This window comes from Bufo gargarizans, chromosome 7 (assembly GCF_014858855.1).
Source record: "Bufo gargarizans isolate SCDJY-AF-19 chromosome 7, ASM1485885v1, whole genome shotgun sequence".
In the NCBI taxonomy this organism is placed as follows: Eukaryota; Metazoa; Chordata; class Amphibia; order Anura; family Bufonidae; genus Bufo; species Bufo gargarizans.
Genome location: NC_058086.1, coordinates 73,194,374 through 73,212,173, shown reverse-complemented (window position 1 = coordinate 73,212,173; position 17,800 = coordinate 73,194,374). Strand labels below are relative to the sequence as shown.

The following is a 17,800-nucleotide window of genomic DNA, read 5'->3' as shown; positions in this document are numbered from 1 at the left end:
AAATTGGAAAAAAAAATAAAAAAAAGCAAGTTTAAATGTCCCAATTCACAAAAAGTTACAATTAATTACTTCTCTACTGTAAGAATGAAGGCCAATGCATGCAGAGCGTCACGTTACCGCAAAACGAACACGTTAAGTGACCGTGAAGAAGCAGGCTTTTCATATGCTTCACTATATGGCACGCAACGCACAGTTAAGGAGCGGCAATACTTATACTTTCCATTGTGTTGTGTTCCGCTGTTACAGGGAACGCAACGCCCATGGTTAACCTCGCCTCTCACTGATAACTGATTAAGTAAATATGTTTTTTGCAGGACTGGACACTTGTATAAGTGACGGGAATGGATAGTCAATAGCTCAAGACTGAAGCTGTAAACCATTTGAAAAACTGCTGTCATTCAGCTAAGGCTATAAAAACTTGTAGACTCAGATTGTTAGCTTAAACTTTAAACATGACTATGGGATTCTACTAGGGAAATCATGTTTTAAAATAAATGCCCCTTCCTGGATCCTCTCACTGCCCTATCTTCAGCAGAAGATCAGCACATAAAGGAGAAGGCAGCAGCTTCTGCCCAGAGGAGTCGGAGTCGGAAGTACCAAAAACTGAGGAGTCGGAGTCGAAGAATTTATCTACCGACTCCACAGCCCTGATTTCATTAGGGACATCTTAACAAGCAGGTAAGGTCATACGACTACTAAGTATTACACATTTCCTGCCGCTACCCTCGCACATATATCAGTATAGTACAAGCTGCTGTTTTAGGAAGCCTGTAGTGGGTCAAATGCACGCTTTAAAGATGGAGTCTGCTTTTTAGAATCCTCTTTCACTAAAAAGATTACAGTGGTTTTCTGGGCTCCAGATATTGATGACCAATACTCAGGATGGGCCAATCAATATCTCATCAGTGGGAGTTGAGCAGTACCTCTAGTTCTGGGAACGGAGGCTGCAGGGAACAGCTGATCGGCAGGGGTGCCGTAAATCGGACTCACACCGATCTGATATTGATGACCTATCCTGAGGACAGGTCACCATCTGGAGCATGGAGAACACCTTTAGCAAAAAATAAGCTGATCTCTCTTCTGGGATCCCCAGCAATTAGTGGTAATCTTTGGGGGAGTCCACAGTAGAAATAAGGCACTGGCTGTTACCTATTGGAATCCACAGGCTGTCCATGTAATGTATGGCTATGACGCATTCTCCAGAGAGACGATGGTTGTGGTTATTCTCTGCTCTCAGAATGTCATCATACGGTACCTGAAAACAGGTTTGCCACACCAGACAACCCATGGCTATTCCAGTCTAAGCAAATGTTATTCTTTGTAGAACGGTTTATACAGTTTTTATGCTTTTTGCATCAATGTGTGGTTTTCAAGAACTCTGTTTGCTTTCCTGATAAGAGTCGGTGAGTCTCTCATGGTACAGTTATCAGTACACTATTATGTCTATGACCTGTTCATTAGGCATAACAATCTGGGACCAAGAGTGAGAGGCATGGAGCCCCAGTCTTGCCATTCATTCCTACACAGAGTCAATGCACTGGCATAGTCAACTTTCCGTTATGGGAACTTCAGGACCCCTCACTCTATATGACAGTGGGGATTCTGGAAGATAGACTCCCATCATCTTACTGACAACTCATAAACGGGTCTTGCCATCTGCTAGGAGAGGGGACCCAACTAACCGATATGCTTTACTGTGTGCTTTATCCCTGGGCACTGTGACACCGCGCCGATACTCATCCTAGTGTGATAGCACTGTGTGTACTATTCTTGTACTGTGACATCGCTGTGTGCATTATCCCTGTGCTGTCCTGCTATTAGCACACTTTGTGCCCTACTTTTGGTGTATACACCGGAAAAGTTTCCCGGGGTATGTGTCAAATGCATTCATAGGGCTCCATTCACCCAACAGAGGCCAAAAGAGTGTCCTTTTGGCCTCAATCAGGCCAGTATAGGTCAATATTATTCTTACTATTCATTCATTCAATGAGGCCGTACCCCGGGAACTTTTTTCTGGTGTATACACTGTACAAGAAAGCGCCGCCAAAGTCTCCCTTCAGAGGTATATGCCGGGAAATTAACTAGAATTATCCCACTATTGTGACATCCCTGTGCGCATCATCCCACTATTGTGACATCCCTGTGCGCATCATCCCACTATTGTGACATCACTGTGCGCATCATCCCACTATTGTGACATCACTGTGCGCATCATCCCACTATTGTGACATCACTGTGCGCATCATCCCACTATTGTGACATCACTGTGCGCATCATCCCACTATTGTGACATCACTGTGCGCATCATCCCACTATTGTGACATCACTGTGCGCATCATCCCACTATTGTGACATCCCTGTGCGCATCATCCCACTATTGTGACATCCCTGTGCGCATCATCCCACTATTGTGACATCCCTGTGCGCATCATCCCACTATTGTGACATCCCTGTGCGCATCATCCCACTATTGTGACATCCCTGTGCGCATCATCCCACTATTGTGACATCCCTGTGCGCATCATCCCACTATTGTGACATCCCTGTGCGCATCATCCCACTATTGTGACATCCCTGTGCGCATCATCCCACTATTGTGACATCCCTGTGCGCATCATCCCACTATTGTGACATCCCTGTGCGCATCATCCCACTATTGTGACATCCCTGTGCGCATCATCCCACTATTGTGACATCCCTGTGCGCATCATCCCACTATTGTGACATCACTGTGCGCATCATCCCACTATTGTGACATCACTGTGCGCATCATCCCACTATTGTGACATCCCTGTGCGCATCATCCCACTATTGTGACATCCCTGTGCGCATCATCCCACTATTGTGACATCCCTGTGCGCATCATCCCACTATTGTGACATCCCTGTGCGCATCATCCCACTATTGTGACATCCCTGTGCGCATCATCCCACTATTGTGACATCCCTGTGCGCATCATCCCACTATTGTGACATCCCTGTGCGCATCATCCCACTATTGTGACATCACTGTGCGCATCATCCCACTATTGTGACATCACTGTGCGCATCATCCCACTATTGTGACATCCCTGTGCGCATCATCCCACTATTGTGACATCCCTGTGCGCATCATCCCACTATTGTGACATCCCTGTGCGCATCATCCCACTATTGTGACATCCCTGTGCGCATCATCCCACTATTGTGACATCCCTGTGCGCATCATCCCACTAATGTGACATCCCTGTGCGCATCATCCCACTATTGTGACATCCCTGTGCGCATCATCCCACTATTGTGACATCACTGTGCGCATCATCCCACTATTGTGACATCACTGTGCGCATCATCCCACTATTGTGACATCACTGTGCGCATCATCCCACTATTGTGACATCCCTGTGCGCATCATCCCACTATTGTGACATCCCTGTGCGCATCATCCCACTATTGTGACATCCCTGTGCGCATCATCCCACTATTGTGACATCCCTGTGCGCATCATCCCACTATTGTGACATCACTTTGCGCATCATCCCACTATTGTGACATCCCTGTGCGCATCATCCCACTATTGTGACATCGCTGTGCGCATCATCCCACTATTGTGACATCGCTGTGCGCATCATCCCACTATTGTGACATCCCTGTGCGCATCATCCCACTATTGTGACATCGCTGTGCGCATCATCCCACTATTGTGACATCGCTGTGCGCATCATCCCACTATTGTGACATCGCTGTGCGCATCATCCCACTATTGTGACATCGCTGTGCGCATCATCCCACTATTGTGACATCGCTGTGCGCATCATCCCACTATTGTGACATCGCTGTGCGCATCATCCCACTATTGTGACATCACTGTGCGCATCATCCCACTATTGTGACATCACTGTGCGCATCATCCCACTATTGTGACATCACTGTGCGCATCATCCCACTATTGTGACATCACTGTGCGCATCATCCCACTATTGTGACATCACTGTGCACATCATCCCACTATTGTGACATCACTGTGCGCATCATCCCACTATTGTGACATCACTGTGCACATCATCCCACTATTGTGACATCACTGTGCGCATTTCCACATATTATTTTCATGTTCTGAACTTACCGCTGCAGGTGGCCCTGATGGAAGGGGGCCCCTTGGTTACTTGTTACACCCCTGCCACAAAGTAAATATAATCTGTATCACATAAAGCACCTAGTTCTTGAAGACATATGAAGATCTGTGGACATCAAGGTTCTCCACCTGCTGGAACAGATGGAACAGCAGCCCTTCTGGGTACAGATGCGTCATGGCTCACGTTTATACTACAAACCACAATGCTATCAATGTTAGACTGAATCTGTATCCGTATACTGGATCCAACGCTGATGATGGACCCACTGACTTATAATGGGGTACATCAGGATTCCACCATTTTATCGGCAAGAACAGCTCTTCATACAGCAATATTTTTCTCATCAAAAATGGCGGAGCCTCACTGAACCTCCAACGGCCACAAGATTTAGTGAAATCATCAGGTAGATAAACATATGCAGATCAAAATGATGTGAAGTCCCTAAACTCCGGTCCTGGGGGGGCACATATCTGAGTATCTTTCAGATGTCAGCTCCATAGCAGAAGCACTCTTAGGTTCATTTACATGTCTGTAGGTGTTTTGCGATCCGCAAATTGCGGATCCGCAAAGCACGGACACCGGCAAAGTGCGTTCTGCAATTCGCGGACCACACATCGCCGGCATTCTCATAGAAAATGCCTTTTCTTATCTGCAATTGCGGACAAGAATAGGACATGTTCTATTTTTTTCGTGGCCAGAAGTGTGGATCCGGAAGTGCAGATGCGGACAGCACATAGTGTGCTGTCCGCATCTTTTCTGGACACATTGAAAATGAATTGGTCCGCAAAATCCAGAACGGATCCGGAATTTTTTTTCGGACGTGTGAATGGACCCTAAGACTAGGTTCCCACTGAGTATTTTCAGCAACCAAAAAACCTGCTGTGGAATGCGCATCAGTTTTTTCCTGGCTTATTTTTTCACACTTTTTTGGGGCGGTTTCGGAGAGGATTTTCATCCCTGCTCTGTTTCAACAGAAATTCTGAGCCTGGATTCTGCGCAGTATACCCGTCAAGAATGGACAGAACACTTCTTTTTTTTAGGTTTGGTTTTTAAAACTGCAAGCAGAAAAAAATGCACTGTATGGTTTAACATGCAGATTCCCCATTATAATCAATCGGGAGGTCCTGCATGAGTTTTTGGTGTGGATTTTTGGCGTGGAATTCGAGCCCAAAATACTCTGTGTGAACCTAGCCTAAATCATCTGCGACAAGTGGCCCGTCCAATGTCTTCTCCTATTCTTTACTGATGTTCACAGATCTTTTGAAGATGTCTTATCACTAAAGGGGTTGTCGGGCCCAAAACCAGTCTTAATTATGGTCCTGAAAGTGCATAAATGAAGGGGAAAAAAAACAGTCACCCATATACCGCCGCTCCGTTCCACCGCCAAGGCTCTCATCCCCCTCCTTGAGGTCCAGAATGAGGATATTTGACCGCTGAGCCTCTGTGGTCACTGTTGAGGCCGGTGAATGACTGCGGATAGGATGTCACATTTCTGGACCACCAGGGACGGGAGTCTCGGCTCTGGAATAAAGAACCAGTGAGCAGACGAGGGGCTTTTTTTTTTTCATTTACACATTTTTTCTTTCATTTAGCCATGAGTAAAACTGGTTTAGGGGCAGATGTCGCTTGTTTTCTCTAGTACCTCATCATGTACCGTACACTAATGAAATGTACTCTACGGCTTTATCACCGCCTTGGGGCCTTCGCTATTTAGGTGCCTCCACCAATGTGAGCGAGCAGGCCTTGCTTACGTCACGGCACCAGCTGTTGTATTATGTAGGCATTGTATAGCAGTAATATAAGGGCTATATAGGGCACTGTCATGTGTTTACTATGCGGCAGTATTGTGGGGGCACTCTACTGTTATTTGGCACAGTAGTGTAATATCTGGGCAGCATTTTGCTACTGCCGGTGTATGTGGCAGGTATACTGCAGATTTCAGAAATGAATGCGGAAAATCTGCGTCATATTACAGTACTTGCAAAATGTATGGCAATTTACGCTACGGATTTTCATCGTAGAGGTTACCCTTTGAAATTATTAGGGTGAAATCTGCAGCAAAACTGCACAAAATCTATATACAACACAGGTTGAAATGGATTTACCTCAGATTTTGGCCTCATGCACACGGCCGTTGTGCGGCTGTTCCGTGCAGCGGGCCGGACCCTGATCAACTTCCGTGACTCCATTCTGCATCTCCGGAATTGTGGACCCATTCAAGTGAATGGGTCCGCATCCATGATGCGTGGTGCACACGGCCAGCGGCCATGGAATGCCGAACCGCCGTTTGCGGGCCGCAATACGGCCACGGCCGTCCAACGGCCGTGTCCATGAGGCCTTTAAAGAATTGTGGCAAAACACAATAAGGAAATTCTGCTGCAAAAAATCTGCCCTGTGGGGCCATACACTAAATCTTCAGTTCTTCTATAAAAAAGGGGGATGAAGTCTTAGGGTACTTTCACACTTGCGTTGTGAAGATCCGGCAGGCAGTTCCATCACCGAAACTGCCTGCCAGATCCGGAAATCCGTGTGCAAACAGATAGCATTTGTAGACGGATCCAGATGCGGATCCGTCTAGCAAATGCATTTAAACACAGGATCCATCTCTCCGGTGTCATCCGGAAAAACGGATCCGGTATTTTTTATTTTTTTTGCATTTTTAAAAGGTCTGCGCATGCGCAGACCGGAAAACCGGGTCAGTTTTGCCGGAACACTTGGTGCCGGAGCCGGCATTAATGCATTTCAATGGAAATTAATGCTGGAATTTTGAACAGAGAAAATACCGCAACATGATGCAATATTTTCTCCGGCCAAATACCATAAGAGTGACTGAACTGAAGACATCCTGATGCGTCCTGAACGGATTGTTCCCCATTCAGAATGCATGGGGATGATCCTGATCAGTTATTTTCCTGTTATTGAGCCCCTAGGACGGAACTCAATACCCTTACACGTTTGCCACAGAGTCTCCGGGACATTGTGCATTTTTGCTATTTAAAGTAGTATTCTGAAAGGGCATCTGTCAGTAGATTTGTCCCTATGACACTGGCTGACCCGTTACATGGGCACTTGGCAGCTGAAGGCATCTGTGTTGGTCCCATCTTCATATGTGCCCGCACTGCTGAGAAAATTATATGAAAATGAGCCTCTAGGAGCAATGGGGGAGTTCCCATTACACCTAGAGGCTCTGCTCTCTCTGCCACGCCCTATGCACTTTAGGCCTCCCGCACACGACTGTATCAATTTTTTGTAAATCTGCAAAATACGGATGCAGTCCGAGTTCATCTCGCAATTTTTGCTCGTCCCACATTAAAAAGGCCTATTCTTGTCCGCAAAATGGGAGGGGGGACAGATAAAAATGAATGGGTCCATGTGCGATCTGCAAAAAACGCAGATCAGCCACGGACCAAGAATACGGTTGTGTGTTTAAGGCCTTAGGAGAAGTTAGGGTCAGGCAGGTGTGATTATGTGCTCACTGCCTGGCCCTGTGAATCAAAGTGAAGAGGGAGCGGCAACTGCAGAGAGAGCAGAGTCTCTAGGTGCAACGGCCCCCATTGCTCCTAGAGGCCAACAAAATGGATCCGGTTTTCCGGTCATGTGCAGACCTTTAAAAATGCAAAGAAAAATAAAAAATACCGGATCCATTTTTCCAGATTACACCGCATCCGGATCCATCTGACAAATGCCATCCGTTAGCGTCAGGATTGCCAGATCCGGCAGGCAGTTCTGGCGACGGCACTGCCTGCCGGAATCCTCTGCCGCAAGTGTGAAAGTGCCTAACACGTCAGCCAGTGTCATAGGTACAAATCTGCTGGCTGACAGATGCCCTTTAAGCCAAACAATATCTTTATGTATAAAAAGGGACCGGTACAGTCTAATATACGGTACATAATATACGCCTTCTTTCTACCAATGCAGCGGACCCCATTTTTTGCACATAGCAGGATGTAGCCTATGGATGTGTCAGCAGACTGACTAGGACTAAATATAGCGTTCTTCATGCGACTCCCCCCAGTCATAAGAAAAAGAACACACGCTGGGTCAATACACGTCCATGGGCAAACCGAAGGCGCCTAAATGTCATGAGGCCCAGTGAACGCGATTCCAACACGTTGTCGGGGTCCTGCAATCGTGCTTTGTTCTCCCATGGAGCCTTCAAAAAATGACTTATTGAGTAAAACATCCGTGTGGTAAATAGTGAAGCGGCGAGCGGTCGACCACAGATTCCTAGTCACCAACATTATGTATTGGTCCCCAAAAAATACCATCTCTATATAGGTCTGTCAGGGTATCACACATTATACTCTCAGTACTTTCCATAATGCAACAGTTCTCTCCGAGAGGTCACATTCCTGCAGAGACGCCGCGCAGCATTATGTATATTATATCTCTGTGCATGTATACAACATAAATGTACACACGTGGATCCCCGTCATACATATTACAGTACATACCGCACCAGCAGTGACTGGGAGACAGTACAAGGACATGGTGTGGGAGGTCTCATTATAGGGGAACTCTCCTGTCAGTATGAGGGATCCTGGATACCGGGGGCGCCCCCGTCTACATGACAAATAGAGCAATCATATCCATATATATTATTGGGGGCGGGCTGGGGACCCTATAGTGATCATATACAGGGGGCGTCCCCATCTACATGACATATAAAGCTATAATTTCCATATATATTATTGGGGGCGGGCTGGGGACCCTATAGTGATCATATACGGGGGGCGCACTGTCTACATGACAAATAGAGCAATCATATCCATATATATTATTGGGAGGGGGGCTGGGGACCCTATGGCGATCATATATTGCGCCCCTGTCTACATGACATAGAAAGCAATAATTTCCATATATATTATTGTGGAGCTGGATGGGGACCCTATGGCGATCATATACAGGGGGTGTCCCTGTCTACATGACATATAAAGCTATAATTTCCATATATATTATCAGGGAGCGGGATGGGGACCTTATGGCGATCATATACAGGGGGCGCCCCTGTCTACATGACATATAAAGCTATAATTTCCATATATATTATTGTGGAGCGGGATGGGGACCCTATGGCTATCATATACGGGGGGCGTCCCTGTCTACATGACATATAAAGCTATAATTTCCATATATATTATTGGGGGTGGGCTGGGGACCTTATGGCTATCATATATGGGGGCGCCCCATCTACATGACATATAAAGCTATAATTTCCATATAGATTATTGGGGGGGCTGGGGACCCTATGCCGATCATATACGGGGGGGGGGGGGGGGGCGTCCCTGTCTACATGGCATATAAAGCAATAATTTCCATATATATTATCAGGGAGCGGTCTGGGGACCCTATGGCGATCATATACAGGGCGCCCCTTTCTACGTGACATATAAAGCTATAATTTCCATATATATTATCGGGGAGCGGGCTGGGGACCCTATGGCGATCATATACAGGAGCGTCCCTTTCTACGTGACATATAAAGCTATAATTTCCATATATATTATCGGGGGGGCTGGGGACCCTATGGCGATCATATACGGGGAAGCCCCTTTCTACGTGACATATAAAGCTATAATTTCCATATATATTATCGGGGCGGGCTGGGGACCCTATAGTGATCTTATACGGGGCACTCTGTCTACGTGACATATAAAGCAATCATATAACTTCCATATATTTTGCTGGGGGTCCTATGGCAATCCCCCCCCCCCCTTCTATGCAGAACCTAATGCACTCAGGGGACACCTTGTGTACATCGGGGCCCCTGCAGGTGAGGGCCCCCAGGATCAGTGTGCACATATAACGGCAGAGGACTCACCAGTCGGTGTGGGGATCATCCACCACCAGCAGGATACGGGACTTCCTCCCGGGGCCCCCTGCACTCTGCTCCCCCAGACCCGCCGTCTGCTTGACCACGTTGGTGATGGAGGAGAAGAAGCCCCCCGCCGCCTGCGCCCCGCTCTGCCTGCTCCTGTCCGGCCCGGTGGGTGGGGGCGGCTGGGGGGGCTCGGGGCGCTGCAGGTCGGTCATGTAGCCATTGGGGAGGTTGGCGATGAAGCTGCTGTCCGACAGCCGGCGGCGGAGGAAGTTCATGGCGGAGCCGAGGATGAGCAGTGACCGAGGAGAGCGCCGCTACCGCCTGCACTGACTGCTGCTTCCCCGGGGCTGGGGGCTGTGAGAGCCGGGGAGGAGGAGCCGCCGGGTCTGCAGTGATCACAACCTGGTGCTGGACTGGGGATGCTCGGTGCACAGATGTGCGGAGGAGGGGGGACCAGTGCTGGAGATGGGTGTGCTCTGCTGCTGAGGAGGAGGATGGAGAGCTGTTCCCTCACCTACACCCAGTGTGCTCTATGGAGGGTATAGTGGGGTCTACAGGGGCTGCTGCGGGGTCCTCTATGTCCCTGTCATACAGCAGTGTGCTCTATGGAGGGTATAGTGGGGTCTACAGGGGCTGCTGCGGGGTCCTCTATGTCCCTGTCATACAGCAGTGTGCTCTATGGAGGGTATAGTGGGGTCTACAGGGGCTGCTGCGGGGTCCTCTATGTCCCTGTCATACAGCAGTGTGCTCTATGGAGGGTATAGTGGGGTCTACAGGGGCTGCTGCGGGGTCCTCTATGTCCCTGTCATACAGCAGTGTGCTCTATGGAGGGTATAGTGGGGTCTACAGGGGCTGCTGCGGGGTCCACTATGTCCCTGTCATACAGCAGTGTGCTCTATGGAGGGTATAGAGGGGTCTACAGGGGCTGCTGTGGGGTCCACTATGTCCCTGTCATACAGCAGTGTGCTCTATGGAGGGTATAGTGGGGTCTACAGGGGCTGCTGTGGGGGTCCACTATGTCCCTGTCATACAGCAGTGTGCTCTATGGAGGGTATAGAGGGGTCTACAGGGGCTGCTGCGGGGTCCACTATGTCCCTGTCATACAGCAGTGTGCTCTATGGAGGGTATAGTGGGGTCTACAGGGGCTGCTGCGGGGTCCACTATGTCCCTGTCATACAGCAGTGTGCTCTATGGAGGGTATAGTGGGGTCTACAGGGGCTGCTGCGGGGTCCTCTATGTCCCTGTCATACAGCAGTGTGCTCTATGGAGGGTATAGTGGGGTCTACAGGGGCTGCTGCGGGGTCCACTATGTCCATGTCATACAGCAGTGTGCTCTATGGAGAGTATAGTGGGGTCTATAGGGGCTGCTGCGGGGTCCACTATGTCCCTGTCATACAGCAGTGTGCTCTATGGAGAGTATAGTGGGGTCTACAGGGGCTGCTGCGGGGTCCTCTATGTCCCTGTCATACAGCAGTGTGCTCTATGGAGAGTATAGTGGGGTCTACAGGGGCTGCTGCGGGGTTCACTATGTCCCTGTCATACAGCAGTGTGCTCTATGGAGGGTATAGTGGGGTCTACAGGGGCTGCTGTGGGGTCCACTATGTCCCTGTCATACAGCAGTGTGCTCTATGGAGGGTATAGTGGGGTCTACAGGGGCTGCTGTGGGGTCCACTATGTCCCTGTCATACAGCAGTGTGCTCTATGGAGGGTATAGTGGGGTCTACAGGGGCTGCTGCGGGGTCCACTATGTCCCCATCATACAGCAGTGTGCTCTATGGAGGGTATAGTGGGGTCTACAGGGGCTGCTGCGGGGTCTACTATGTCCCCAACATACAGTAGTGTGCTCTATGGAGGGTTTAGAGGGGTCTACAGAGGCTGCTGCGGGGGCCACTATGTCCCTGTCATACAGCAGTGTGCTCTATGGAGGGTATAGTGGGGTCTACAGGGGCTGCTGTGGGGTCCACTATGTCCCTGTCATACAGCAGTGTGCTCTATGGAGGGTATAGTGGGGTCTACAGGGGCTGCTGTGGGGTCCACTATGTCCCTGTCATACAGCAGTGTGCTCTATGGAGGGTATAGTGGGGTCTACAGGGGCTGCTGCGGGGTCCACTATGTCCCCATCATACAGCAGTGTGCTCTATGGAGGGTATAGTGGGGTCTACAGGGGCTGCTGCGGGGTCTACTATGTCCCCATCATACAGTAGTGTGCTCTATGGAGGGTTTAGAGGGGTCTACAGAGGCTGCTGCGGGGGCCACTATGTCCCCATCATACAGCAGTGTGCTCTATGGAGGGTATAGTGGGGTCTACAGGGGCTGCTGTGGGGTCCACTATGTCCCTGTCATACAGCAGTGTGCTCTATGGAGGGTATAGAGAGGTCTACAGAGGGTGCTGCGGGGTCCACTATGTCCCTGTCATACAGCAGTGTGCTCTATGGAGGGTATAGTGGGGTCTACAGGGGCTGCTGTGGGGTCCACTATGTCCCCATCATACAGCAGTGTGCTCTATGGAGGGTATAGAGGGGTCTACAGGGGCTGCTGCGGGGGCCACTATGTCCCCATCATACAGAGGGGGGTCTATGGAGGGTTTAGAGGGGTCTACAGGGGCTGCTGCGGGGACATGTTTCCACCAATTATTAATTTCCTGCTGAAAATATATTTTAATGATGGGTAATGATTAATGATGGACGAACATCGGCCGGGACGGTTCATGAACGCGAATGCTCGTTCGCGATGAAATGATCACGAACCACCCGTTCTCATCGCGCCTATTGACTTTAATAGCAGGCGAACTCGAAAAAACCTTCAGGTCATATTTGCAGCCACCAAATGCAAACTATGAGTGCACAAATAGTCCCACAACATGGCCAGTGATATACCGGAGGTGGATAATTGGCAAAAATTCCCACAAAAAATATGTATTTTAATCAGGGGCCATTTTTATGTGTCTTAAAGGGAAACTCTCAAAAATGTGCCCTGCTGGAGCCTAGAAAATGTTATTTCCTATCGGTTTGATGTATACAAATGTCTAAAAAAGGATGGCGTGGGCAGGGAAAGGGATACAGTTATGGGCCATCCAGTTATCGGATACCACCGCCATACATTGATCGGATAAAAGGGTATGAGAGGGCACAGTACAGGGAATGACTAGGGGCACTGCACAGGGTGTGGTAAGAGGACACAATGCAGGGTATAAGGGTGAACAGTACGGGGTGAGGGGCACAGTACAGGGTGGGGGGTCACAGTCACATGACCCTGTGATATTAGAAGGTTCTTATGGTGAATGCTGTTCATACGCCACCATAATGAGAGGCAGAGGAGTGAGACAAGGGGTGTGATTATGTGGCTAGAGATAACAAATTTAACTGCCGGCCAGTACAGGTCCCAAAAATTAGGCAATAGGCATTCACCTTACAGCAAAGAACTTTGGATTCTGTGGCTGGAGGTACATTAGGCGGTCACAGAATAAATATGTAACTGTCGGCCAGTACAGGCCCCAAAAATTAGGAATTCTCCTAACATAAAAGGCCTTTTATGCCGCTGTATATACATAAGGCAAGGACAATTCTTTGTTCTGAGTGGTGGCGGATATGTGTGGGCTGGCATGAGGAAATTCAATTACACGTGGTCATCATAGGTGTTGAATTCCTCCGAGATCCATGCCTCTTTCATTTAAAAAAATGTGAGGTAGTCCACACTGTCGTGAGCTAGGCGAGTGCGCTTATCGGTCACGATCCCCCTTGCTGCGCTGAACGTTCTTTCGGCGAGGGGCAAGCCAAGAGTTCCCAGGCAAATTGTGCAAGCTCTGGCCACAGGTCACGCCTGCACACCCAGTAGTCAAGGGGTGGTTCCTTGCTTCTCAGAGCGTCCACATCGGCCATTACCCCGGTGTAGTCGGACACCTGTCAGTCTACGCGTTCCCTGAGGCTGGATCTGGAGGGTGGCTGTCGATGGGTTGGCTGCAAGAATGATCTCATATCCGAAGTGACCAACACATCTTCAATACGCCCTCTTTTTGCAGGTGCAGTAGGATTTGTACCCACACCTGTTTGCTGTGGGTGGAAATTCCTCTGCCAGCGCGCGCAACAACAGAATGCAGCATCTCTCGCAGCAAGGCCTGGAAATGCTGCATTCTGACAGCCCTCTGTGATGCTGGTAATATCTTAGAAAAAAGAAATAGTCTCTCAAAACGTTGTAGGGTACTTATCAGTGCTGCAGATCCACCTCGTGACGTGGGTCAAGTTCACATAGAGATCAAGTGAATAGGTAATGGTCGTGTCATTGATCAAGCCGTCGAGGAGCAGGAGTGGAAGATGAGGAAGTCGCAATGCTGAATGAATTCCCAAGGGGGACTACTCCATCTGAGACAAGTCAGCAGGAGTCTGAAGAGGAGTCAGAGGAGGATGGTGGCCGGGGGACGAGGAGGAGGAGCAAGAAGAGCATGCTTTAAACTTTTCGGGCATCCCTGGTGTTGTCCGTGGCTGGGGGGAGGAGACCGAGAACGACATTCTCCTGGGCGATGAGCAGGAGCCTGGGCGCTCCACCTCTTCCAATTTAGTGCAAATGGGGGACTTCATGCTCCAGTCAAGGACCTATACTCGGTGGCAACGTACTTAGACCCCCGGTACAGACACAAAATGGCAGACATGTTACCAGCATAGTAGAGAATAGGTAATGGTGGTCGCGCTGCCCAATACATAGAAGTCCGTCAGGTCAAAGGTATATCGGATTTCCAAGATTATTTATTAATAATAATCCAGAGTAGATTCGAGGAGAAAGCATACAACCGTAACCAATTAGAAAAAATAAAAGAAAGAAGTGGAAATGTGGGATAAAAATAATAAGAAAGAAAGAGTCAATGGATTTTAGATTTGCATTTATTACCCAATTTAACACACTTGTGGGCCCTTTAAAAAATTATCTGTACAAGAATTGGTATACATTAAAAAATGACCCTGTATTAGGGCAGGTTCTTACTGATCGACCTTCTGTTATATATTGCAGAGCATCGAATATATGAGACACATTGGTCCACAGCACATGGTGCAGTTTCTGTATTGCCTGCAGGAACCGCACCAGAGAGGACAAAAAAATGAAAAATGTACAACTCGCTATTTCTTAAGCGGGTGTGGTACATAAGGTAAAAGGTGAGATGTCATGTGAAAAAATGGGAGTAGTCTATTTACTGGAGTGCCCGTGTGGGCTCTAGTACGTAGGCAGGACCCTCCGCAAACTCAAAACACGAATACAAGAGCACATTGGCATACAGCAGGGGTCCGGCTATCAGTGACTGACGGTTCCCTGCCACGGATCCTGCACCCGCCCGATCAGCGCACCGTACATGTACGGCGCTGGGCGTTAAGTCACGTCCAGTTGCGCCGTACATGTACAGTTCTGGGACGTTAAGGGGTTAAAAGGACCTTTGTGGCCCTATTAGCTAGCGTTTAGTGTCCCTAAGTTCCTAACAGCCTGTCCCTGCTCCAAAATGCAACCTCTCCCTACACTGACAAAACACATAATGTAAAATGGCTGCCAGATCGGGTCCTGTTATAGGGTTGGGGGTGTGTCCATGTGCTGAAACATCTCAATTGGCTGTCCTGTCCCACCTGATGGATGTGTCATGGGTCAAAGTTCGGCGCAATGCAAAAGAATATGGTGTGAGCGAACATCGCCGCCCCTGAAATCTCCTCCGCCCCCTGAAATCTCCTCCGCCCCTGAAATCTCCCCTGGCCCCTGAAATCTCCTCCATCCCCTGAAATCTCCCCTGCCCCTGAAATCTCCTCCACCCCCTGAAATCTCCTCCATCCCCTGAAATCTCCTCCATCCCCTGAAATATCCCCTGGCCCCTGAAATATCCCCCGCCCCCTGAAATCTCCTCCGCCCCCTGAAATATCCTCCGCCCCCTGAAATCTCCTCTGGCCCCTGAAATCTCACCCAGCCCCTGAAATCTCCTCAGGCCCCTGAAATCTCCCCAGGCCCCTGAAATCTACTCCGGCCCCTGAAATCTCCTCAGGCCCCTGAAATCTCCTCAGGCCCCTGAAATCTACCCCGGCCCCTGAAATCTCCTCCAGACCCTGAAATCTCCTCCGGCCCCTGAAATCTATTATGGCCCCTTACAGGAGTAGATTTCAATCTCCTCCGGCCCCTGGTGCTGTAGGATCTCCGGTTCTGTCCTGTTTGTTTTCTCCCTTCTGGGATTGTTTGTGTTGTTTGTCCTTTCCCTGTTGTTACCCTAGGTGTTAGTGGTGAGGACTAGTGCTACCACCGCCCTACTCACTACCTAGGGCTTATTTCAGGGTAAGCAAGGGACAAGGCACGTGATCAGCGTACGGGTTAGCAGCCCGTCTAGGGACGTCAGGGCAGCCAGGTGAGCTAGGGTCCACCACTCCTCCCTCTCCCTAGTGAAAGGGTTCTCCCCTCTGCGCCGCACATCCGTTACCTGCCATATCAGGCGTGATAGATATAATGTTGGTGAAAAACTACCTACCTAGTCTAATGTCAGCATACTGTAGGTTCTCAGGTTTAGAGATAAATAGTGGATAGACAGACAGATGGATGAGTGGATAGATAGATAGACAGTGTAACAGCGTCCTCTATGCGACACTGTTCCCCTGCTTACCGCCGTGGTTCCGGGCACCGTGCTCATCTGTGATCGTGGTCTGTGCTTCCCTGTCTCTGCTGCAGCTTTGGGTTCTGCCTGTGTGGTTAGTATTAGGCCTCATGCACACGACCGTTGTGTGCATCCGTGGCCGTTGTGCCGTTTTCCATTTTTTTTTCGCGGACCCGTTGACTTTCAATGGGTCCGTGGAAAAATCGGAAAATGCACCGTTTTGCAGCCGAGGCCGTGATCCGTGTATCCTGTCCGTCAAAAAAATATGACCTGTCCTATTTTTTTGACGGACAACGGTTCACGGACCCATTCAAGTCAATGGGTCCGTGAAAGAACACGGATGCACACAAGATTGGCATCCGTGTCCGTGATCCGTGGCCGTAGGTTGCTTTCATACAGACGGATCCGAAGATCCGTCTGCATAAAAGCTTTTTCTGATCTAAGTTTTCACTTCGTGAAAACTCATTTCCGACAGTATATTCTAACACAGAAGCGTTCCCATGGTGATGGGGACGCTTCTAGTTAGAATACACTGCAAACTTTGTACAAGACTGCCCCCTGCTGCCTGGCAGCACCCGATCTCTTACAGGGGGATATGATAGCACAATTAACCCCTTCAGGTGCGGCACCTAAAGGGGTTAATTGTACTATCATATTCCCCTGTAAGAGATCAGGGCTGCCAGGCAGCAGGGGGCAGACCCCCCCCCTCCCCAGTTTGAATATCGTTGGTGGCACAGTGTGCGCCCACCATCGCCCCCCCGGCCCCCCCTCCCTCCCTCTATTGTAATAAATCGTTGGTGGCACAGTGTGCCCCCACCATCGCCCTCCCTCTATTGTAATAAATCGTTGGTGGCACAGTGTGCCAACCACCATCGGCCCCCCCTCCCTCTATAGCAGTAACAACATTGGTGGCAGTGTGCGGCCTCCCATTCCCCCCCCCCCCCATCATTGGTGGCAGCGGAGTTCCGATCGGAGTCCCAGTTTAATCGCTGGGGCTCCGATCGGTAACCATGGCAACCAGGAAGCTACTGCAGCCCTGGTTGCCATGGTTACATAGCAATAGTACAACAGTATAAGATTCATACTTACCTGCTTGCTGCTGCGATGTCTGACCGGCCGGGAGCTCCTCCTACTGGTAAGTGACAGTTCTTTAGCAATGCGCCGCACAGACCTTTAACTTACCAGTAGGAGGAGCTCCCGGCCGTTCACAGACATCGCAGCAGCAAGCAGGTAAGTATGAATAAACTGGGACTCCGAT

General features: G+C 49.4%; 1 protein-coding gene across 2 annotated transcripts in view; it reads right to left on the bottom strand.

Annotated features, from left to right (window-relative positions):
• LOC122943622 (synapsin-2-like) overlaps positions 1 to 10,210 on the bottom strand; it is a 294,778-nt gene extending 284,568 nt beyond the window's left edge. For both annotated transcript variants that reach the window (XM_044301506.1, XM_044301505.1), the window contains exon 1: positions 9,936 to 10,210. In XM_044301506.1, the coding sequence (XP_044157441.1) occupies positions 9,936 to 10,210 (275 nt within the window). The remainder of the gene's footprint in view (positions 1 to 9,935) is intronic.
• Positions 10,211 to 17,800: the final 7,590 nt, after the last annotated feature.